At 45.9% G+C, this 24314-nt stretch overlaps 9 protein-coding genes across 9 annotated transcripts; 5 read left to right on the forward strand and 4 right to left on the reverse strand.

Annotated features, from left to right (window-relative positions):
* Positions 1-1655: 1655 nt before the first annotated feature.
* On the reverse strand, positions 1656-3901 carry PAAG_11732 (hypothetical protein; the record flags this gene model as incomplete). The annotated part of the gene is made up of 7 exons (XM_015847325.1): positions 1656-1837; positions 1888-2126; positions 2239-2360; positions 2591-2656; positions 2716-2877; positions 2937-3057; positions 3882-3901. 7 exons carry the CDS (start codon positions 3899-3901, stop codon positions 1656-1658), a joined length of 912 nt encoding a protein of 303 aa, XP_015703016.1.
* A 4319-nt stretch (positions 3902-8220) lies between these two features.
* On the reverse strand, positions 8221-9347 carry PAAG_03693 (estradiol 17-beta-dehydrogenase 12-B; the record flags this gene model as incomplete). Its single annotated transcript, XM_002794054.2, has 2 exons — positions 8221-9084; positions 9174-9347. 2 exons carry the CDS (start codon positions 9345-9347, stop codon positions 8221-8223), a joined length of 1038 nt encoding a protein of 345 aa, XP_002794100.1.
* A 1915-nt stretch (positions 9348-11262) lies between these two features.
* On the reverse strand, positions 11263-11637 carry PAAG_03695 (hypothetical protein; the record flags this gene model as incomplete). Its single annotated transcript, XM_002794056.1, has 1 exon — positions 11263-11637. One exon carries the CDS (start codon positions 11635-11637, stop codon positions 11263-11265), a length of 375 nt encoding a protein of 124 aa, XP_002794102.1.
* Positions 11638-12052: 415 nt separating this feature from the next.
* On the forward strand, positions 12053-12576 carry PAAG_03696 (ergosterol biosynthesis protein; the record flags this gene model as incomplete). Its single annotated transcript, XM_002794057.2, has 2 exons — positions 12053-12112; positions 12235-12576. The coding sequence occupies 2 exons, from the start codon at positions 12053-12055 to the stop codon at positions 12574-12576; spliced, it is 402 nt and encodes a 133-aa protein (XP_002794103.1).
* Positions 12577-12894: 318 nt separating this feature from the next.
* Positions 12895-14296, reverse strand: PAAG_03697 (galactose-1-phosphate uridylyltransferase; the record flags this gene model as incomplete). Its single annotated transcript, XM_015845038.1, has 4 exons — positions 12895-13009; positions 13090-13855; positions 13944-14131; positions 14196-14296. The coding sequence occupies 4 exons, from the start codon at positions 14294-14296 to the stop codon at positions 12895-12897; spliced, it is 1170 nt and encodes a 389-aa protein (XP_015702127.1).
* A 1298-nt stretch (positions 14297-15594) lies between these two features.
* PAAG_03698 (hypothetical protein) lies at positions 15595-16909 on the forward strand (the record flags this gene model as incomplete). The annotated part of the gene is made up of 3 exons (XM_002794059.2): positions 15595-15672; positions 15789-16731; positions 16851-16909. The coding sequence occupies 3 exons, from the start codon at positions 15595-15597 to the stop codon at positions 16907-16909; spliced, it is 1080 nt and encodes a 359-aa protein (XP_002794105.2).
* Positions 16910-18505: 1596 nt separating this feature from the next.
* PAAG_03699 (hypothetical protein) lies at positions 18506-19096 on the forward strand (the record flags this gene model as incomplete). Its single annotated transcript, XM_002794060.2, has 2 exons — positions 18506-18769; positions 18965-19096. The coding sequence occupies 2 exons, from the start codon at positions 18506-18508 to the stop codon at positions 19094-19096; spliced, it is 396 nt and encodes a 131-aa protein (XP_002794106.2).
* A 703-nt stretch (positions 19097-19799) lies between these two features.
* On the forward strand, positions 19800-21292 carry PAAG_03700 (hypothetical protein; the record flags this gene model as incomplete). The annotated part of the gene is made up of 3 exons (XM_002794061.2): positions 19800-20549; positions 20668-20755; positions 20877-21292. The coding sequence occupies 3 exons, from the start codon at positions 19800-19802 to the stop codon at positions 21290-21292; spliced, it is 1254 nt and encodes a 417-aa protein (XP_002794107.2).
* An 883-nt stretch (positions 21293-22175) lies between these two features.
* PAAG_03701 (BAR domain-containing protein) lies at positions 22176-23553 on the forward strand (the record flags this gene model as incomplete). The annotated part of the gene is made up of 5 exons (XM_002794062.2): positions 22176-22210; positions 22373-22445; positions 22538-22620; positions 22771-23335; positions 23410-23553. The coding sequence occupies 5 exons, from the start codon at positions 22176-22178 to the stop codon at positions 23551-23553; spliced, it is 900 nt and encodes a 299-aa protein (XP_002794108.2).
* Positions 23554-24314: the final 761 nt, after the last annotated feature.

The following is a 24314-nucleotide window of genomic DNA, read 5'->3' on the forward strand; positions in this document are numbered from 1 at the left end:
GGTTTCATTCAATACGCGTATCAGCCTCCCAGGAAATCAAGGGATGAGAACTGTTGGTAAATAGTATACAATACGTTTTACGAGCACATGAAATTTTTTTAGCCAACCAGATGTTGCGGGAATAGCGGAATAAACCTTGATATCAACACGTTTCTTGGGGTATACAATCGGCTGCCAAACAAAACGCGAGAAGCAATTTCATTGGCTTGATCGAGGTGCAGCTTCGGGCAACATTCTTGGGCCTAGATACGTTTGTCTAGCAGTTAAGTAAATATGGTTTCCAGGTGGATGGACCTTTACGGAGCACAGCGCGACATTTGATTGCTTCCCTATGATGGAGACATGCAAGTTATTTCCGCCACCGAAGGCAGCTCAGTGGCTGCCGGTGGATGCCTGTGTGCCCTCGAGCCCTCGAAACTCACCATAAGTTACCCAGCTGAATTTCGTATGGAGAGACAGCAGGTATGTATGTATGTATGTATGTATGAGGCCTTCCTCAGGTTGCGGTCAGTCACACGACCAAAAGGGCACGCAACTGCCACGGCCCCTGAAACCCTCCATCACATCTTCTTCCTCTCTTTCCCACCCCCAACCTCACCTTTATCAGTTCTCTCACTGACGCCAGTCCTTGGAGATTGGTGCTGATTAACCCTTATTCCAGGGATGGTCAACTATGTTGGCATCTAGAGTCTCTTGTTGAACTCTCACACACCTTGCGAGCTCTCTACGAACCCCCCCCCTCCTGTCACCATATATATGACTGCTTAAAACCAGTGCGACATGGTCCGATGCCACCAGAAGCCCTCAAATCCCTTCCGACCCTATCAGTTAATGGTGGTAAACTGGGATGATGGGATTTGTGTATTGGTGGATCAGCTTCAACATCCGTTTTGGATTCGACTTGGTCTATCTTCATTACAGAAATACCAGATGGATATTCCCCGTCGCGAGTCTTGTTGGTGAATTTTCCGTTGCGGGAAAGGTAGCATCAATGAGTCTCTTTTTCACCACCCAAAGAGAGTGTGTCAAATGCTGGATAAAGAGGTCAGCAATTTCTTTGTTTGCTCATTATATGAGCTAAAGTTGGGCAGTTGAGTGGATGGTGGATCGCTCAGCTCCTCGGTCTGAGGTCCAAACTCGGTCCAGAACGCAATCTTATTCGAAAGACATCACATTCCAAGACAACACTACCCGTTTTAGGATTTTCTGGAAAGGAAATAATTCAGTTGTATGAAAATATGGCTTTATTAGCTCAGATAATTTATATGATATCATAACAAGCCTCCGCTAGAGTATGTTTATCCGCTTCTCTTTCTCACTCGAGCAACGCTAAATCTTCGTGGAAATTACCAAGCTGACAGAATCGAAGGTTACATACTTGCAGGTAACGGATGGATCTGGATGCAATTCTGGCGGTATGGCTTGTGTAACCGTGACATCCGTTCCAGAAAACAGTCAAATGGCCATATCAAACAAATGACAGGCTTCTTGAACGTTGCCACGACTATGCCCGTGCATTCCAAGTTGATATAAAACAAAACATGCAAGAAAGTTGGGCACCAAACCTGCTGGTCACGGCTTTCGACCGATGCAAATATATCTACTTCATTGTGAGACGAATGGGAAACAGGAACCTCAAATAAAATATCAAATTCTTACAATGGAAAGTATGCTTTAAAGCTCAGGTCATCCACCTCCCTCCGAGCCTGTGCAACGAGAACTTCGAATTCCTCCCGGGTCATATGTAATCGCTCCATCAGTGGATACAACGCCAACGAGCCAAGAAGCTTATGGACATTGGTCCTATTCATAGCTCCAACCTCCCTCATTCGCGCATCTGGGAGAATGTGAGCGGACACCACTATACTACACTTTAGAGGGACATACCATTTGACCAGGGAGATAATGGAATATTTAACAATTTCGTTTCAACGTTGACAAAACCGGCTGATGACAAAAATTGCCCCAGCCTCATTCCAACTCGAGGGTCCTTGACGTCTTGGATTGCTCGAGCATATCTCAAACTCCACTGTCTCAGGGCATGAGCATCAGTGAGAGTCCCGTTATCGGATTGAACATTGAGATACAGTTCAGCCATTTGTACCCAACCGCCGGGTTTTAACGTCCTAATGATAAGAAGGTTGAACCGATCAGCTGGTGATCGATCATAAACGCCGCTGGTTCTTTTCGCCATTGCTTAATATCATTTGCGAACGAGCAACTATTTCAGGCACTCACATTTTTATATCTTGAATGTATCTTGGCCATCGCTGGCTATTCAATCCAGATGCGATAAGTCTGGAGTGAACTAAATCGAAGTGGTTTGGCGGAAATGTGAAGGTTCGGTTTAAATCATCAACCTGGTTATGAGCTGGACGTTAGCGGAAAACGAGAGCCATTGGACGGATATCATAGGATGTAAAGCGTGTAGGGAGTACACCTGATAATGGCTAACGGTTTGAGATTCAAAACTTGCAGTTATCATCGGTATATGACTCGAATATGGTCGCAAAGGGAATATTCCTGGTGAACAGAATCCACAGAATCCCAAAGGCAAATGTGCAAAAACAAAAAGAGTGATGATGCTTACCTGCAACCAGAGATTTTCAGGGGTGTCATCAGGTTTCATGTGTGGCGATATATCTACTCCTATAACCTTGGAGTGGTATTAACATGGGCCATTTGAAGATACCAGTGCCGACCAGTGCCGCTCACTTCACAAAACGGATATTGTTCAGCAACTTCGACCGCCCAAGCTCCGTTCCCATAGCCACAATCGAGGACTCGTCGAAGTCTGAGCACTGGTGGAAAGATCAATCGATTATCAAAAATTTTGCTGAGAACTCGATGCTGTACCTCCAGCCTCTCTATTTCATCCTGCATAGTGTTAGCTGATGGGACACGACATAAAATGGGACTTACGGTACGAGCCATACATCGTCAACAGGCCCAAAATAAATCCCATTTTCAACGGCATACTTTTGAAACTCCCTCCCTTCATATATGACCAGATCAAGGAAGACTTCATCCAATGCTATGGTGCCAGACTCCGGGTTCCTGGGACACAACGGTGATATCAGTTATGCGTTTCTCGTAAGTAAAAGCGAATGGCAACTGGACTTGGCCTGGGTACATGATCTCAGCTATTCTGGACGTATATTTTCGAATATTTCTTGTGTTTTTCCTGGGATAGGAGGATGATGAAAACTGTCTTCAGAGAGGGATATCAGCAAATATGCCACCGATTTGTGTTCGAGTGCATCCAAATCCGATAGAGTACAGTTAACCCTTTCGCTTCCCTCGCACGTTTATATCTTTCGCCAATGTTAAATAAAGGACTTGAATGACGTTTGTCTGTTCAGGTTGGCGTCGTACTCTATTTAGAGCCCCTGAGCATCATGCCTACGATTCTATGTGCTGAGATTATCGATTTAGGCTACCACCCAGCGGACCTGCTAGCATTCGTTTGCCGATGGTATACCCTGGTCATGCCTCACTTGGGGAAAAAAATAAATATTTAAAAAATGCGAGAGCCACCGTTGGGTATCGGCTATGTCTTAATCGCTACCAGCCTCAGGATCTACTTCCCACGTGCGATACTCCTCAGCTCCATATAACTTCAGTGCGATGCCATCATTGCTTCGACTTTCGCTTTGCTATTAGTCAAATTTTTGGTGCTGGGGCTCCATAAACCTAGGGTGGCTGGCCCGTACCTCCCTGGACATGGGGCAACGTCTGATATGCAAAACGAAAATAATCATGGGTGAACCTAAGTGCGCACCAGATGGGAATAATGACTTATTTAGGCTGAGCATGGGCAAACTAGTCGGTTATTTATGTAATCACCGGTACAAGCTCTCCTCGACGATTTCCTGATATACCAATTATCACGACTGCGCATGATTGGTGAATAGAAAAGTTGCACGGTCGACAAGATGACAGTAAGATACATCCATGAATATTATTTTTTTTGAACTGCCCGTGGCCCCTTGGAGTTGTCTCTCTGTTTTTGAGTAATGCGAATCAGAAATCCGACTGAGTTCTCAGACCCACTTCAAAATCCGGATAATTTTTATTATTCGTCGTCTGTCTGAAGCGATCCCATCGATGAAAATCTCCTGGAAGTGGGATTGGGATGTGGAAGTAAAACTAATGGTCTTTTAACATCGTTTCACTCTACATCGTCAGGTTGACAAAAAGTCATGAAACCTCTATATTTGGCTGCATTATGGGCCGAATTGTTCTAGGCGTCTTCATCTTCTTCCCAGTGACATGGACTTGGATTTCCGTTCCGTGTGTCCAACTAACAGAAACGAAGAACGCTGCTTGCCGTGTAACTAAAGCCAGCCCGAGTAAATGAATGTGCGTACGCATACGGAGTACACAACCCTAATATACGATAAACGCCAATACCACCCATGGCAAGCTGCAGTTGGAGGGCAGAACAAGGGATTTCTGCGAGACTGACGACAGGCATATTTTCATTAGTCCTGATGTGAGGAGATCTTGGCACGGGAGTCGACAATGAATTTCTTAACGCTTGTGTGTAGATTCAAAGTGGGGTCCCAATTGGGTCCCACCGACCACACAAGTCCTAGGAAGGTGAATACTTTTGTGTCCAGGCCGGCCAGATTAATAATAATGATAGCATATCTGTTTTCCCTATGCTATGGAGATATTATCCGAACCTTGAACTCTATTACCTTGCACCAAGTTTATACCTCTGTTACCTGCTTGTGAGTCGTATCCTTTTCTCGCAGTTGCGAGGCAAAAGGTAGACCGCACACTACGAGAAATGGACAAAACAGATACCAGTGGAGCGTCGTTGGATTAGCGGTGTGGAAATGCCCGTCCCCGAGTAGCATACAAGAAAGGAACGATCTATTCACCAACCTGCTGCATGAAATAGTACCCGACTTCGTCTTAAACCTCCGTCCAGTTTGTCGGGTCCATCCCAACCAAAATCCCACTTGTCCTCCAATGGTACGGCACTTCTCGCCTTGTCAGGTATGTAATATTTCGATTCATCGAATCATCAGAATCCTGGCCCATGGTCCAAAATTGACGTGGCATGCACTGTCTACTTCCTCTTTACACTACTCCAATGCAAATCGAAAGTCTCCACTACAAAGACAGAGAAACGCTATGTAACTTACCATGATCCCAGGGCATTGGGAAAAAGAAAATTTGACTTTTTGAGACAGACATCAACCTCCTTGTTGGGTGACGTCATTCGAATTTCAGGAGTCACCACTATCATCATCAGAACGCCTATCCTAAAGATGCGAATGAGTGGGGTTCATTTCTCTGCGACAATGAATAGAGATTATTAAATACAATTGATTTAAACCCAACATTTCGTGCTAGTTAAAATCAGCCTATTTTTCTAGGACAACCTTCTTTTGTTTCTATGTGGCGTTTGCATTGTTCTCGGCCATGTGCAAGGTATGATTCCAAACCATTATACTCTTAAAATGGTTTCCGACGGCCTCAGAAAAGTTCTGCAATTATTGGTTCAAGATTTGGACGCCCATACGTTATCCTCCCCACGCTATTTTCCCTATTAACAGAATATTTACCACTAATTTTAGTCTCGAAGCTTTGCAGTGACTTAAGTCTTTCTTATTGTGCAGTTCATAATGCCTTTGTGTTTGGCATTACTCCCGTTCTAACAGCACAGCGGGACTCCAATGGTGTCATTATATGCTCTGCCAGTGTTGAGCAAAATTATTTACTTGCACATACCATACACGTTAATTTGTTATCGCATTATTCAGAGTACCAAATTTAAGGACAGGTCTATCGCAGTCGCATTTCTGGATTATAATGATCTGTTGCTCTGCCTCAAAATGAAAGAACAGGATATGCACGATCAATTGAGCCTACGACACGCGTGCAGCTGCAGAAAAGACCTCCACAACGATCCATGTGGTTACTGATGTCGTGATGTCAAGAACACTCGTTCAGTCATTGTTAACGAAAATGAAGAATCTGCTCGGTCTGCTTGGCCTGCATGAGTGGTGCCTTACCGCCTGGCTGTTGAAATGATACCAGTGAAAGCTGAAATGAAGGTGTCACCCCAACCTGACGGGTACGCAGATTTCTCTAACGGGAATGTTTCCTGGATGACATAAATAAAGAAAGTAAAATTTGCTCCTGGGTTTCAACGGTAAAAGGACATCAGAAGACCTGAGTAACCTTGCGATTCTTGATACCCAACGTCTCCAATCCTTACCCCCTATGGTTAGAGAAACATTGATTGTTTCACCGACCTCGGGGTAGTTTTTTGCATGGACGTTGCTCCAGCCCTTTAGCAGAAATCCCCAGTGGCTCACTGATCCACTCCGCCCGATATCTAAGGCATCTGAAAGGGTAATCGTGATGACGTTGAAAGTTTATGTCTATTTTATTCTATTTCCTGAATCTTGAGGTTCTATTCTTGAAAATTGATGGTTGGTGATCAATGGTAAATGGGATTGGGGCTCACGAACGTGTACTCTGTAAGCGAACGAATAAGGTATGATCCCACCCAGCTATCCAAGCGTCCATTATTACTGCGTTTTCTCTTGCTTCTAGGCCACATGACCTTCGTTGTAGAAGCCGGAAAGGCCAAGCAAGATTATCCGGTGGGCTGAAGTCATAAAGCAGGTCGTTATCGTAAGTGGGACGGTCGCAAATAGGTTACAAAAACCCGCCCTAACTGGATATAGTTTCGCAAACGGCAAGATTCCCACATCCCTGAATTTGCATATTTTTACAGTTCCATAGGCAGATATTTCAAAAATCCATCTTACGTGGTTATCTATCTTGGTCCCTACCTTCAATTTATTTGCTGGAGATATGTTATGCCTTTCACAGGGGACGTTTGGATCTAACAATAATTGCAGCGCTTTTCCCCCATGCCCCGCCTGCGTAACACTTCATAAATCCGGAAGCACTCTGTATGTTGGGTCACAGGGGGCGGGAAGGTAAATGCGAGTCATGCAGCCCCCACTTGAGAGGAGCAGGAATCGATTACGGATTTTGGACGGCAAATTTTAGCAGTGGGTGTACCGTGTGGGATTGGCGATTCATGCACAGTAATACAACATCGCGCCGGGGTTGTATGTAGTGGGTTATTCTCGGGTAAACGGGCTGTCAGATGATGGCAGCTGCAGCCTTTATTGGGGGTATGCAAAAAGGTCCAGGTAGTTTTTGATGACAATATGTGACGTTTATCTGGCACAATCCCCAGATCGTCGGTTTAGATGTGCCTGGTTGCAAGGGGAAGTCATGATCATATCTGAAGAGATATCGCGCTCCACGTTTCCATAAGGGATTATAAAAAATGTGGCTGACTTTGATTTCAATGACTTAACCCATTATTCACGAGTATTGCTTTTTATTCACCTTTGTATTGAATTTTTCTTTTTCTTTTCTTTTCTTTTTTTTTTTTTTTTTTTGATCGAGCTTCTAAAATTTTTAGGTTATAACTTAGTTGTAAGGGAGACTGTAATTAGGAGATTGAGCTGGCGCTTATTAGGCATCACATTACACGTAGACCCTTGTTGGATATATAATATAGAAATGCAGGATTAACCAGTTAAAGCGGTAATAAGAGTTATTTATATTTTCATATAAAGGTGCCGCCTTGATGGGGTTTTGTGGGCGATGGAATCAACCAGACTTTAAGGTAAATCTTTAGGCTCATCCCGAACCGAACTTTGAACCTTGGGAATGGCACTTCGCGTCGAGCGGTTGCGCGTAACCCCAACGCTTAGAAAGAAGGACAACAAGCAAGAATGGAAAGTATGGATGATAATACTGAAGCAAATAATGTTTTGAAGCATCCTGTGAAAATTCCCTGATCGCATCGTATCGTAGCTAGAACGTGCTATACCGTATTCCCAGTGATTGATGTGCAAGGTTGAAGTACCCTACGAACCAATGGCGGTCGATGGATGTGGCAGTGATGCTGATAGCCATGGATAAAAAAAAAATATTGTTATTACAGCAAAACAAACCATGCATTCGAACCTTTCTAGGCTCTTTGACGGTGGAGAAAAGCCCTCCCTCCCTTCTTTGTAACAATCCCGGAAACAAGTAACTATTATGATTATTCCGATACTCTCGTAAAAGGGCTTTGGAAACCATTTATTCCCCAAGAAGTGTGTCCCTTGCATTTCACAACTCAGACCGAGTCAAGCATTATCAAAGGTACAAGGTTCCACAGGATGCGAATCATGTAGATTTTCCTCCCTTTTCCCGCTCCGCCTTCCGTAGCGCCCGCTTTCGAATAGATTCATGCATCGCCTTATTATAGCCCAGAACGAACTTACCCATTTTGCCCAGAACCTGCGTGAGCGCAAAGGCCATCAGGCCGTGACTCCAGTAGGGTGCTGAGGTATATGCATACGCTGAGAGCCCGCTTCCACGACCAATTTTGCTGAGAGCAGCGCGAACCATGTCACGCGGATTGGGGATGGTAACGCTAGCCCGACGGATTTTGGACATGGCCGACGTCACCAAGTGGCTCTGGACAAGCTGGACCTGGACCCCGTATGGCTCAAGCTCGGAGCCCAAAGCGGTCGACCAATATTGCAGGAACGCCTTGCTGCCGGAGTATGTGGCGAGCAACGGAGTGGGTAGCATTCCGGCAAAAGAAGCCATGGTCAGGATCAAACCGCGCTTGCGCTGCATCATTCCCGGAGCTACCAGCTGGGTGATACGTAGGGTGCCAAGACAGTTGATGGTAATGATATCTTCCATTTCGTCCAGAGGGGTTAAGACGAAGGGGGTGGGTATGCTATGGCTGCGGCCGACGTTATTGACGAGAATGGAGACATCGAGGTCTTGGATCAGGGCCTTGAGTTTCTCATAGTCGAGATCGTTATTGGCGGAGAAATCCATCGTATGGATTTTGGTTTGTGCGGTGGGGGTTTTAGTTTTGATTTCATTGGCGACGGCGGTTAGCTTTGAGGCTCTCCGCGAAATAAGAAGGATATTATAGCCCGCGCGCGCTAGTTGGAGAGAGAATTCTCTACCGATTCCTTCGGAAGCGCCAGTGACCACGGCCCAGCTGCCTTTTGGGCCGAATTTCGTCAGCTAGATTTGTGACAGAAAGGGTAAGCTGAAGGATCCTTAGGAGTGTTGAATTGAAGTAAAAAATGTGGGGAGGAACGCAGTAGCCGTACCTTTTGGCCTGGTAGAATGAAAATACTAAACAAAGCGCGGAGAAAGCTGAGCAGTTTGCATGTTGTAATCAACGCCCCTGTCACCAGCAGGAAGGTTGCAGCCGACTGCCAGCCTGAAGCCGGCTCAAAGCGGAACTGCGCAAGGCGGCCCATAAAGCTGGCTGAACAAGCCATTGGTTGCCCTGCAGAGCTTCTCAACGAAAGAGAGATTGTGAGCAACGGATACTTCGGAGGAAAGCAGGGGGAGATAGTTCGTTGGAGGAGCTGGGATGTACGTATAACCTGATGTGACTTTGTGTCCCGTGACGATGCTTCAAGACGCGTTCCAAGAAATCTATTACGTGATCCACTCTCCGTGCCCGTATTAATTGATCGTACCGAGGTTGAAAACTGTAGGAAGTCGAAGGAATGCAATTGGTTGAAGGCCGGTTGATCACGTGGTTGAGCTCAGCCGCACCGGGGAGGAGCCTTGGCGTTGAGCCAGGGGAAACTGCTGGGACGGTTTTCAATCTCGTCTTCGGATGAGATGGCTAGCTGGACTCTTTAAAAGATGCTGTAATGCAAGATAAATTTGCTAAATCAATCCGTACTCACCAAGTGAACAATCAGATAGAGAGCATAAAGTAGATACACCGTTGTATGTTTATCGAGTGAAATATGACTGACCCACTGCATCTGGTGCAACTTGAACCTACTATCACATTTTAACTCCATTACTTAGTTGTGCGTATAAACACAAGATCAAGAAATCACTGTTGTGTTAGCTGTCTCTCAATGCTTACCATAGTTCGTACTATCTGACTTCGCAAAAATAGGGGAGTAGAGTTGAGGCGACTCTGGCAAAGCCAGTATTGTATGAGATTAGCATAGCAAGCTCATCACGGTAGCTGTGAAGCCAGCTTCTCATCCGGCCAAGACTTTGAATATAAAAAGCAGAACAGCACATCAATCATTAAGAATTCCTGGTTTATCAGATCAATTATAGTTACCTGGTTTTGATTATGTGAGTCATCTCCATAAGACTTGGTTGGCTATTACTCATTCTCCTGCTTCCTAACTTGTTCTCATTTGAGATGTTTCATCAAAACGGCCAGCTCTTGACCTGGATTCCGCCTGTGTGGCAACACCGTACGGTAGGTCACGCCTAGATATTAGAAGGAGCCCTGCTCATTTGTTCTGGATAATAACAATGCATTTCTCGCAAACAGGAACTTTGCAAAATGTGCTGCCCACCGTCAGATACAGAGGATGATAACGAAATTCACGTGGAGAGGGTGGCTGTGGTAGGGCTTAAACGAGAAACACACACAGAGATGCACAATGAAGGGGTAATTGCACAGGCGAACAGACTGACAAAACCTGTTGACCTGCAGCGCCGCAAGGCAGGGGCACGGTAGTGGAGGCAGGTGGGGAGGACAACAGCAATGGACGAGTTGAGAAAACTAAATCAAATTTTGTATGCAACCACCGTGAGAACTTCCGGACTCCAAAGGTTTCATGAAACGCGACATCGTCTCACCACGCTGCTTTTCAACCTGCGTTCAATAAACCCATCGTGTTGAATCTCGTGAACACATGGGGATCAAACAAAAGTTAGAATCTTTTCAAGAGTCTTGCAAATCTCAGTTGGATATTGTCAGAAGATTCTGGACAATGCGGCGGGGTCACTTAAACGCATGAGCGGGATGAAACGTTCCTTTTCCCCTTATTGTAAAATAGGTTTTAGGAGAATAGATAGCGTGACTTTCACATATGGCTTCGCAAAGACCTCTGTGAGCTCCTTGAAAAAAGATTGTAACTATCCTTACTGACCAGATCAACAAGTACGAAGACTGGACTATTCCCTCTCGGTGAGGACGTGCCCACCTCGGATCAAATCAAGCGGGAGGGGCCATGAATATAATCATTGGCAATTTGAAAATGTGATATCCTGCCATCAATGCTGCAGAAATCTAGAAATCATTTAAGCTTCAGGCAGATTAACATATTCTATCCAAATGTAGGCCAAAGACAGCACAATTTAGTCGTCTAATTGACGTTGGACATAGAGATGACTTTGGAAAGTTGAAAGGATTTAAAAATCAGCTGCTCAACGGAAGTTTCGTATAAATGGAGAAAACGTCATCAAGAAATTGTGGACTAGGGATTTAAGCAAAAGACCTCGCTTGAAAGACACCAAAGTGGTGTATACAGTTTGGCCCATGGATGGCCCAAGTCCGTATAGTTGTGGAATAGGGACGGTTGAGCGATTCTGTTGGAGCTTATGCCTAGGTCCCAAATTCGCAACAGCCCCTTTAATCCGCATTGTTTGGGCAGCAGTTCTCATCAATATCTTGAGAAAAAGGAAATTGAATCTCGATCGCTTCGCTTGACCTCCTCCCTGAGCAACAATACCAATCCAGAGGCAAACATTGAAGCTGCCATTTCTCCAGTCCTCAAAATCCATGACATGACGAATGCCCATGGAGGAAGGGTCAGGAAAATGTGCCGCAATTATTTATAACAACCACATTGTTTGTTTAGATATTCTTCAAACAGTGGTGATTGAACAAGCATCATCAAGCGGTTCGAAACCAACCCTTGTATAGATGCTGGAGTGGAACCGTGCGTATTTGAAGTTTCCGAGGCTCTAACGTAAGCAGAATAGGGGCAAGGTTTGAGATGACATCAACGGGCCGTGGGTTAATCCGCGCCTGGATCTTGGGAATTCCTTTCGATGTTCAGCTTTCGAAGTAAAGAGCAGTACTACACCCTCTAATATATATCTTACACTTCCCCTCCTCATCTCCAAAACAATTTTATTGATTAACAAATTTATACAACCATCAGAGGTGCAGTGCAGCCCCTTTCAATTCTAGAACCTCCCAAATCCATCCACAATGTCTCTGCTCTCCTACCTCCCGCAACATGAAGGACTCCTCCCTAGATGGCTCTTCTTTGTCTGTATATCCAACCCCCCCAACCCAACAACTACAACAACAACAAATGTTTTCTTTCTGCATATACACATGTAGTCTGTAATCTCCAAACTAACCCCCCCCATAATTTAACCCGAGAACAGGTCTCCATCGTCTCCGCTCTAAACTCGTCCCAAGCCTACCTTAGCTCAAACTACACAGCACAGCTCTACAACAACGCCCCCGCCAATGCCGTCCAGTCGCGCACTTTTGGTACTTGGACCTTCCTCTCCTCCATAATCCGGCTGTATGCCGCCTATTATATTAGCGAATCGCATGTGTACGATTTGGCCATGTGGACGTATGGAATTGCCTTTGCGCATTTCGTGAGCGAGTGGTTGATTTTCGGCAGCGCCAAAGCCAAGGGGAGGTTCATCAGTCCACTGTTCGTCGCGAGTGGGAGTCTGCTGTGGATGGCCACGCAGAGAAAGTGGTATTCGGCATAGACCCTGTCGTTTGGGAAGGGTCTTGCAGTGGGGAAAAGGTAAGTAGTGGGGCTTAAAAATGATAAAAATGGTGTATTTGGGTGTGCATATATATAGCATGTAATGCGCAAATAAGCTTTAATATGGCGGATTGAAATGGGATATTATTCTTGTTTTTAAATTATGGTATTGATTTCTGACTTTGGAAGGGATAATAAGGGGTATTTCTGTGAGTTTCCAGTTATGCTATCTTTCGTTCAACCAATGTCGAAATAACATTTGCGGGATTGTATCACTAATAGACGGGGCACTTATCCAGTAAATAGCACTGGATCTAAATTACTCAGATTGCTCTTTTAAATTATCGCGATAAAGCGGGCCTGCGTATTGCCTGAGTCGGGTCGCAGCTTGTTCGGGGGTAATGTCCCGCTGAGGTTCCGCAAACATTTCATACCTATATAAGAACCCGTTAGCCATTCTAAGAATAAAGGCGTAGAAATGATTGTTATTCTGAATAAATGAAAATTCACTTACCCAACCAAAAATTTCCTCACAGATGCACTTCTCAATAATGGAGGATAAAAATGAATATGGAAATGAGACGCTTCGAATTCCTCTTCCGATCCACAAAGCGGAGCTTGATGAATGCCCATACTGTATGGGAAATGTGTCTCAAACAAGTTATCATAGCGCCTCGTGATTTCTGCTATGGCCTCTGCCAATAACTGCTTTTCCGAGGCAGTAAGATCTACAAGGGCGCGTTTGTGCTGTTTGCTGACTATCATCGTTTCGAAGGGCCAGGTTGCCCACCACGGACAAAGAACAAGGAACAGGTCATTTTCGAATACAACGCGCTCCTGCTTTCGCGACTCGAGCATCGCGTAGTCTTCAAGCATGTGCCTGCCACTGTTTTCATTCCGGTATTTCTGAAGCTGCGATAGCTCCAACGTGAGTTCCTCGGGAAGGCTGCTGAGTGTCCAGACCTGCCCATGTGGGTGCGGGTTGGAACAACCCATGGCGGCGCCTTTGTTTTCGAAGATCTGCATGTAGCGAAGTTGTTTCTTGGGTATTGATATTTGGGAAATGGGTGACTCTGGTGAGATGGGCATGCGAGAAGCGGCCGCCGCTAATGGAGATGAGGGCGAGAGGTGTGAGATGTATAGATCCGTCCAGGCATCGATAATGAGCTTTATCTCAGCTGGCGAAAGATCTGCGAGGGTGCGATTGTGGCTCGCGGAGAATGTGAGAACGTAGCACCTGCCAGTGACAGGCTCGGCTTGGAAAAATTGGGATGAAAGGTCTATTCGCATTATGGAGCAAAAGGGTGTCATTAAATCATTTTGGACAAAACGAGCGGTAAATACAGGGATAAAACATTTGAAACGCACCGCCATCCCTCACCTCCGGTTGGTAAGCAGCCTGTTCTTCCTTGACTGCACTGTAGTCATTTATGAACATGAATGTGTTCTTGTACTGCGGATTCTGGTCGCCTTGCGCGCGTTTATTACCAGGACACAAGTAACAGCTGGGATCATAAACGGGGAGGGCCGTTTTGGACGGGGATTCTTGTTGGCCCCTGTAAGACGGGTTGTCAGATATAATACAACGTTGCTGTTTTCATTGCACGGGAACCAACGTACTGCCATGGTCTCTTGGTTCGATGTGGGGATACTAGAACATAGGAACCCCGCAGGATGTTGTATCTCCGGTGCGAGATGTCATCGAGCACGGATTCCACCATAGTTATGATGGCCTTGACTTTTCAAAATTTCCTAAATGGACCAAAAAATAAGTAAGAAAAATATAAATTAAGAATAGGAGAGGTCTTAATAAAGATATCCAGTCGTCGCTGATTTCCTGTCGCAGCGGAGCGGAGAAAAGGAGCCAGGAAGTTGTAGAGATGGTTCAACCCGCCAAAGTGTGGTTTCACAAATGACGTCATGGGGCAGCTTTACTAGGGGAACCAAGGTATAAGTAAAGCATAGTTGTGGACAACAGAACCAGTGAAAAATAATGAGAGGGAGAACAGAATTATAGGAGTAAATGAAATAGTAGCTCTCCGCTGAGAAATAATCCCCGTGTTCCTGAACGTTGATAAAGAGGCACAAAATCATCCGGGGCAGGCCCTTCATCAAAGCTTGATGACTAAGCCATATCCAATAAAATAGTTAACTAGTTAGTTGTTAGTCAAAAATACAAAATTGCATCTCCTACTTCATTCCCACCAAGTTTTTGCAATATTTCCTTAACTACTTCCGACGTAACTAACCTGTTTGAATAGAAACAACCATCTTCAATGCCTTGCACTCGTTGACAATGCGGCTGGATACCGTCAGGGTTGCATGGAAAATTCTACTTTTTAGCTGCCCAATGTGTTCAATCAGCTGCTCTCTCCAACTCTGGAGCTTTGCAATCTCTGATTAATCCCAATACAAACAATTGACAACAGCTTTTGAAACCAAGGAGGCGCCCGGTTTTCCAAAGGATATCTAAATACTAGTTGAGTACTATGACCTTTCAACTTCCCGAGGCTCTTCGTCTCTTTCTTCTGTCTTTTCTTTCATATATACCAATATGCAAAATATGTTAATTCCTACCTAGTACGACCAGGTTAATCCTCTCGACTATGAGCCTGATCCAGCATTGGATTCATGGAATGCAAACTGGAGACAGCAGTCTCTATACTTATATCAGAATAGAGCTCTTTGCGTTGCCTCCGCCTTATGCGCTGACTAGAACGATCCAGAAGGATTCCAAACGTCACTACCATTTATAGGGCTGGGACAAATACGCATACTTTAATATTCTTCAACGCCTATTGTGCTCAGGCGTGGATAGTATGTATGTTGCCATACTCAGCCTGAAGGATTAACTTTCATCGTGTGAGAGAGCTGTAAGTATGGAACTAGTTAGATATCTTCACTTCTGTCGTTGTGCTTACTAAGCGACTGACTCGAGAATATTAATTCGAGATGTCGCCGTTTTCTGTCCTAAGGATCCGGCCTAGACACTGCACTGCATTTACACAATCGTATCGACATGTCGAGGCTAGACATGTCAATGGAGCCTGATGCCATAGGTTGGCACAGAACTACGCTCCTCTCTCTCCCCAATGAGGTATGTGATTTGAATCTATGTTGTTAGTATTCAGCAGCCCCACCCGGCAACATCTACATCCCCAACTTTTTATTTTTATTCTCATTTGCATTGCAATTACCTACTTCAAGTAACAGTTATATCGCCAGCTCATTTTACAAATACTTGACCCCCTTCCAACCCGCTCTCTCCTTCCTTTATCCCTCACCTGTCGGCGCATCCGCGATATCATTGCACGCCTCATCTATTACCGCCTATACACCCTCATGACAACCGTAGGGGCTGACAGCACTTTTCTCGAGTGCTACCATCCCGCCTTTAAACCCATCGGGCCATACTTGAAATGTGCCTATCTACGCACTGATGCGCTTATTGACCACGGAAGCTCCGCTCATAATGACCCCACAGCTCCCGACCAACTTGACAAATCCGACTCTGCACGATTCACGACGACAGAATACCTAGGGCGGTTAAACAGCTCATATACTCACTTCCTTCCCCTGTGTCCCAGAGGGCCTTGGATAAATACGAACATGTCCATGGCAGGGTCCTCCCGATTCATGGTAGAACAAACAATCTGCCCGCAACAGCAATTAGATAACAGCTATAACATGCACATCCGAGGTTCCATTTTCCTGGATGAAAACGAACTATTCTCTCAGCTTATTACGGGGGTGTGGCTCGGGAGACCACATAGGCAGAGATATTTGCTGGATGGTGGAGTTGTGAGACTCTGGAGACGGTGGCTAGGGGATAGAGATAGGGAGAGGAGAAGGGAGTGGAAAAGGATGTTTATGACTGGGATTGGTGTTGGGGCTTATGGTGGAGAAACCTACTCTGCGGTGAAGACAGGGGATCCAGCATATAGTGGGCAGATTGGAGAGATGGTTCCTCCCTGGGAAGGCAATAGCGTTCTCTGGTTTGGAGAGAAACGGGCAGGACTCAAGTTTCGCGTGTGTCACCGGAATCGAGGCGAGGGATTGCAGTTTGGGGGGGAATCTGACACTGACAGCGACGTGGGAGAGGAGCGGGGTGAGGACGATGACAACACGTCGGTCCGGTATGACATTGAAATTGAAGGTTGGTATTCAAAATGTTCATTATATTGTCTTGGGACAGGCTAATTAATCTCCCTGAATTGGTCGTTTGTTTGCTCCTTTTTGTGAGCTGCGTGACCTAACGCTTAACGTTTTGATCAGAGCTTCTTGTGCACACTACGACACTTTTACTTGCAATCGAGAAAGGTTGTTGCAAGTAATAATTTTGGAGAGTTAGGGGGGATTGGATGGATGGAGTGGGCGCAGATGGGAAGTTTTAATACAACGCCAGATAAGATCTATCGTCGTTCGGATATCGATTGACATAGTTTGGGGATGCTAGTCGTCGAGATATCTCTTTTCTCATTATTTGACAGGAAGCAGTGGAGCTCAACCTACTTTGGCCATTTCAAAGATAACCATCCTTTCAAGGACTTCAATTGTGGCATGTCCCTGCTGTTTGAATACTTAAAACCGTTAGATTTTATTAATGGTACAGACGTCGGACAAATACTGGAAAGTGGGGAGCTTGATGATCCGCAACTTTGAACACCGGTAGACGGCCCATCTCCGCGTTCTCGCTCATCCTGCTCATGGTTGACAACCTTATTCGATGAGAAGGGCGCACGGTGTCCAACCCATGAGCTCAAAGGAAGCTAACTGCAGGTCCTGTTCAGCACTTACAATGCAGAACTTCGCTCACCTCTTACATCGAATGGGTTGCTCGTGGCCGCTTACTGATGACAGGGCGACGTGGATTACCAGGGCCCCACTAACATTGCAGGCACTATGTTCCAACTCAGCTTTAACGGGATGCACGTACTGAACAGAGGAATACGGGGTCAATGATCGCTCCTGGTAGATCCAGCAGGAGTGGTCCTCGAGGCGTGAGCAAGGTGGTCAATAAACGTGTGTTGAATGACATGAAATTTTGCTTCGATGTGTCGTCTAGGGTCGTCTGGGGTGTGTCGTTTTCCAGAAGGCCCGAACTTGTCAGATCAGTGTAGTGGAAGCCAAGTTTTGACGGATTTGCTAGTAATTCTTTGATTGCTGGAAAGCGTTGTTTAGAGGTATGGAGTATTGACGAAGATCGTCATATATGGTAGACAAAAGATTGGTGATGCCATTCATAGTTTTATTCAAACAACAGCAGAAGACATTAAGCATAATGCCCAACTCGTTTTTCATGTCAGTTGCTCGGTAAGTTGGGGATGATACCGATTGTTTTCAACCATAGGACATGTCGTGGCAATTAGGATAGAAAAATAAATACAATTACTAGTAAAGTATGAAATGAACCCAATCATGCAAGGGGTCAAGTGATGTGCTGCTGATTATATCAATGTTTGCTTTTCCCAGCAGGTTTTTCACTGCCCACTCCATCGTCACACACAGCAGCACACAGTGAAAGAATTGGATCATACGCACTGGCTGCGTGTACAAAGTCGTCCACACAATTGAAGGCGGGGAGCTGAGAGTTTTGTGTCTCACGAGAATAGGCAAAGTTCGAGCGTGTTGTGCTCCTCGGATTTTTGAGAGAGCAATTGGACAAGGTTGGGAGCAAACAGACAGAAAGTTAAAGCAGGTCAGTGAGTCTCACGCTGGTGATCATTGGGAAAAGTCGAGCGGCTGCAATTGCTTCTTGAAAAGGGATTCATTCGGGGCCACGTTGAACCCGTAGCACTCCTCAACCAATGCAAAAAGACCAAGGAAATGGGGGAACATAGCGATTGTATGGTCGAAATGAGAGAACAATTAGCTATGCATCTTCATAACAACCAGACTTGCTGTTAACGTTAACGAGGCAAAGGAGCCAAATGGACTCGGCAAAACATAAATACGTCCGGCTGAAGAAACTCGAGCCAGACGTTCGACATTTGCAGGCCAGCCCACATATCAACAAAGAGAAAAGGCGGTCCAGCGCTGCACGTATAGTGTCCCATTGTGGATTGGGTATCGACGAATCAGCCATGCCACTGTCGGGCGCACCGGGTGTCATCGGCAGGCAATATCCAATCCCTCTTTTGATTGGCCTGCATCGCATGCTAAATATGCAGAAACTGGGTGGACGAATCTGTGGGGTATCATAAGAAGAATGCAAACATGTTAAGAGGATACAATTTTCACAGTGCGAGGGAGGCTGATGGGGATGCAAGGATATTTATGTATTTGTGAGGTTTACAAGAGGCGCAAAGGGAGTTCTGAGCGGGTCTATAGACAGCAAACATATTGATCGATTGCTTGACCCCGGGCTTTTTCAATATCGAATATCGTAGCGTTGGGCATCCAGGGCGTCAACGAAGCTTGGTATCGGCAACGAGCATCTGTTGCCGCAGGGGAGAGGTGGATTTGATACGGACGACGCCTCGGTAGGTCCTGGGCCGAGAGATCGAGTGTGCTCTATATAAGTTAATATCGTTTGGGTGGAACAGGGTATATATATACTTATATAAATATATGGGTGTTTCGCATCATTCCCATTTATAATTCTAGTCTTCACAGGAATCAGGCAATAACAAGCTTCGATGTTGTACATAAGGACGCCGGGGAAAACAGTCGAGCTGAAAGCATTGAAGTTACCACCGTGAGAGTTCATCCATCACTTCTTCTTAACTAGCTAATAATTCATTCCATCGTTGTCGAAGGGATTCTTATTAATATTCGTTTTTAGGCGTCTGTCCTGTGCAAAAGATCGCCGTTCGGCTAGTTAAATATTTATGACCTCAACCCCCCCGGATTAATAACTAATCGTCATACCCATCGAGAACCAAATATTTATCTCTATTAGTGCTCACAGAAGAACAACTTAGTGCTACCACTGCACACAATATCGTCCTTTTGCTTCGAGTTGATTTTCCATCTGCCGATATCTTCACTGGCGCTTGGTCCACCTGATAAATATAGCTACTGACAACGGTCCAACACCAAAAACAACTCTGTTCCCCGCTCCAGCCGCGGGAGAAACCTGAACCTTTTATTGAGAAGCACTCGTCTGGCGCGCTGGTTTCCAGCCTCAATTTTCACGGATCTTGGATACCTTGTTCCGCATTCTACAAAGCTCTACGAAAGAGAGTTCCGGCTAAGGACGCTACTTAAATAACCGCTTTCTTCATGCCCCGCCACCGCGATTCATCCTCCTCCAGTAGCAGCAGCTCTGGAAGGGGTGGAGGAGGGGGAGGCCGATGGGATGCAAACCGTTTCTTCAGAGAGCGCGATGAGCGCCAGGAATCGCAGACCCGAGAAAGACGAACTACACAAGTTGTTGATCGACCTCCGCCTGCAGAAAGACGGCGACGTAATATCGACGATATACTCCAGGCCGCCCATGAGTGCTACGGCCCGCCTGCCAGGAGAGCTGATCGGACCTATAACGACGAACACCTCATCCCCTCGTCAGGTGTCTTAATACCCTACCAGGAGAGAGAGCAACGGGACCGGAGCCCAGTATTACGTCCTCGACTCCTCCGTCGCCAATCCTCGCTCGACACCTTCGACCGTGCCGCCAGTCGGCGGGTCCATGATGCCTATGATAGCGAGGACTACGGACCCCCGGTGACTCCGATTCCGATAGTTGTCCCGCGACGGAGACGCACACCCCCTGTCCATGAAAAAACTGACTTGACTGAGATACGCGTTGCAGAGCCAGACTATTATGGAGACGAAGTGTTCCGCACTATACGCTCGCGGGATAGAAGTGTTACCCCCCGGCCACGGGGTCGGAGCGTTGTAACTGTTCCCCGGGAAGTCGAGGTGAGGGAGATTCGGCCTGCATCAGCGCCACGCCGCGGGATGACTCGTGTGCCCAAGCACATCGTCCACCCTCGAGCCATTATTGATTCTGGCTACACGTATGAGGAAGAGGTATGCGTGGTTCCCCACCCTCCCCCCCCCCCCCCCCCCCCCCCCCCCTCCTTTCTCTCACACACATACCTGTTCACCTAATTGCAATAATTAACTGACTGACACATGTGACATCTAGGGCAACTCCTATCTTATTTTCCAAGCACTGCAGGAATCTCATATTGAAGACTTAGTCTCCAGGAGCAGGGAAATCAGACGAACACCTAGTCCGTGCAGTTCCTTTCTTCTCTCTGAAACCAACAGTTCATTCCCACAACTAGTTGGTGTTGAACATCCAAATATGTCAATTGTTGAGAATCCTACTAATTTGTTGCCCCTCTTATACAGCAACGACAGAAATAAAGGATACATTGGCCGTTGGCCCTCCACGGGAAACCATCAGCATGGAAAGAAGGCGATCAGTCTCAAGGAGGCCCATACGAGTAGTAGAATCACGGTCGCGAAGGCCATCTGTCTCACGAGTAGAGGTCCAGCCCATCCGTCACCATCGCCGTCGACGATCGTCACCTATCCGAATCATCGAACCCAGGGACGTCGTCGTGGAAGATGTCCTTGTACCCCGCGCAGAAGTTGCGCTCATCATGCCTGACCGCCATCGACTCCGCGAGAGAGATATCCGAGCAGACATCCTCGCCTTGGATCGGGAGAGGAGAGCTCTAAGGCAAGAACGTGTGGAGGGAGCATTGGAAGTTGAAGAAACTCTGGATGTGCGACGGGAACCTAAAGGTATGCTTAAATTTTAACTTCGCTCTATCCTTGGTTCTTGACGAGTTTAAAAAGGTTTTTTGCGTAAATGTCAACTAACAACACCTGGGGGATTTAGCACCAAGCCCTCGACTTATCAGGGCGATGATGGCAACGCTGACCTGATTGTTTAAATGTAAATTAATTCGAGCGTTACCAAGACTCAGAATAGCGGATAAGAATGACCTTAATGGCAATGAATGGGGTGTTCGGCCCTTGCGTCCGCTTGCCTCCACCTATTCTATTTAACCGGTGTAATTCGAATTTTTCTTTTCTTTTCTTTTCTTTTCTTTTCTTTTTTTTTTTTTTTAGTTTATTTATTTATTTTTTCATCTTTCATTGGGGGGTGTCCTCACGTATGCAGAGTATGGCAATCTGACCTGTGTCGTTTTCGAACCTGTCCAAAATTGTGGCATTCGGGGAGCTATCTGTGCAGAGATCATGCTATTTGCTCGGAAGCGGCTTTTATCTTTTATCACTGTATCTACCTATTAGGTGCCCTAGGTACCTTATCCTAGACCTGCTTGATGCAACTTCATTACTATATTCATGATGAATACAGGTAATTATGCTCAGGTTGGCCTCCAATCTCGTCATCAGCACGTATTTAAGGTTTAGAGGGGTACCAATGGTACGTAAATTTGAAAGCGAATCACATGACTTACGGCAGAATATGAGGTGACCGAAAACGGATAGTTTCCCCGGCGTCGGGGCTGAAACGTCCGACTGCTCTTTGGTGTCTCAACTTCGACGACATCTCACATATCCCTAGGGCAAATTACCACCTCCGCGCAGTGTGAAGAATTATCTATCTACTACAAACATTACCTTCCTGCCCATCCAATATCTCCAACTGTCCTGCAAGGTAGTCTTCCCGCGACCATGGACAAAGTACAGGCTTTTGGGAAGAACATCAGGTACCAGATTTTCCCCATCTCCTCCTGACTTGGCATCCAGTTCCACCCCAAGCTGCGATGCAGGTCCCTCTCCCGCCAACCAGTGAACGCTCGGTATTATTTATTTCTTTTTAAAATGGACCCCATTTTCTGATTGTGGCGAATTGCCATCATCCAACATAGTGCGTCGTTTACCCCTTTCGCCGCCCGAACCCAGCAATATGTAAAGGAACAACTTGGACAGGTGGAAGAGAAGGTACGCAATCATGATATATCCATCTGTGACTTTGGAAAAATCCCTCTTCGACATGACGGACTCCCTGGATAACTCGCGATATTATTGGCTAGACACAACTTCCCGATGACTATATCCAACTCGAGAAGCGCGTGGATGCGTTGAAGCTAGTACATCAGAAGCTCTTGCAGGTTACGTATGTACAGAATTATCATATACAGTCCACGCCACTTTCAACCTATGTTAGATTTTGGGACAATGTTCAGTTCAGCTATCTTTGACCACAGCTTAAAAGTGCAACCCTTTGCTGATACTTAAAACATTTATTCGTAAAATAAATCTTTAGCTCCCAATACTCGCACGAAGCATATGATTACCCTCCCAATATCCGGGAGTCCTTCAACGACCTTGGCCGCACGATCAGCGAGAAAGTCCAACTTCTCTCCCATGCCACCTCCCCCGCTGAGGCCCAGGCTGCCCTTACGGCTCCCCCATCCGCCAAACCACAGCCCAAAACTTTCAGCCATGCCATCGCTCGCGCCTCGTTGGCCGGCTCTCATCTAATCTCCCAGGCCCATTCTGGTGGTTCGGAGGACCCTCTTGCCATCGGCTTGGAGAAATATGCACTTGCCTCAGAACGGGTTGGCGAGGCACGACTGACCCAGGATGCTCAGATCCAGAGCCGGTTCCTGGCCGGGTGGAATACCACGCTGAACACCAACTTGATGTTCGCAGCCAAAGCCCGCAAGAACGTTGAGAATGCGAGGTTGATGCTTGATTCGATTAAGGCCAGCAAGGGTGTCTCGAAGGGAGATTTGAACCACCTCAGTGAAGAAGATCGGGCTGAGATTGAGCAGGCGGAAGATGAGTTTGTTGGTCAAACTGAAGAGGCTGTCGGAGTGATGAAAAATGTTAGATTTCACTCTCACTTATTCTGTTTTTACGTATATAATTTTTCAGTTTGTCTCCTGACTAGCAATCTCAGGTTTTGGATACACCCGAACCCCTCCGGAATTTAGCCGACCTGATCGCCGCTCAGTTGGAGTATCACAAGAAGTCATACGAGATCCTCAGCGAACTTGCGCCAGTGGTTGACGGGTTGCAAGTTGAACAAGAGGTTCGTGATTAGTCTTTCAATTCCTAACGGCCTCCAGTACAACTAAAACAAATATATTTTCCCCTTCCCTTGAAATTTAAGCGCTTACCCCACTGTTCGTGCAGAATAAAATCCACTAATTGCCCATCAACAACAGGCTAGCTACCGTAAAAGCCGAGAAGGAGCGTAAATTTACACCAGGCCCCTCCAACACTAAATAAGCTATCAATCAAGCTCTTCTCTTCTGCCGCTATAACTTCCAGTTCGCGAAACTCCCTGACATTCGCACGTTGTCAAACACCCACCATTTCCGGTTTACTTTCCAATGATATATTCCAAGATAATAGGCACGAGATGAACAGGAATCTGGTAGTCTTGAATACATTAAGGGGTTAGATACAAACCCTATTCTTCTCGAAAATTTTGTGTATCAACCAATTCATAATGCTATTGCTTGTCATTCCTACAAACTGATCTATTGGAACCTGTGTTTTGTTGTCTTCATATTTTCCCCTGTGTTTCAAACTCCTGTCAATCACCCTATACCAGAACACACGGGTTCTTGTTCCCATATTCCCTCTGCTGTGTGAGTTTTTACACATGTATATCCAGCTTTCCCTTTTTCCCTTTTGCTTTTCATTTTTCGTTGATTTTTTATTCTTCCTTTGTCAATCCCATTCTATTTTATGTGCTATTCACCTTTACCCTATGTCACCTTTCCCTTTTTTTGCCTGGCCTATCAATGCTATCTATCAGACCTGTCAAGTAACTTATTTCTTGATATTTTCTGTTAC

Source organism: Paracoccidioides lutzii (genome assembly GCF_000150705.2).
Source record: "Paracoccidioides lutzii Pb01 unplaced genomic scaffold supercont2.9, whole genome shotgun sequence".
NCBI classification, from domain to species: domain Eukaryota; kingdom Fungi; phylum Ascomycota; class Eurotiomycetes; order Onygenales; family Ajellomycetaceae; genus Paracoccidioides; species Paracoccidioides lutzii.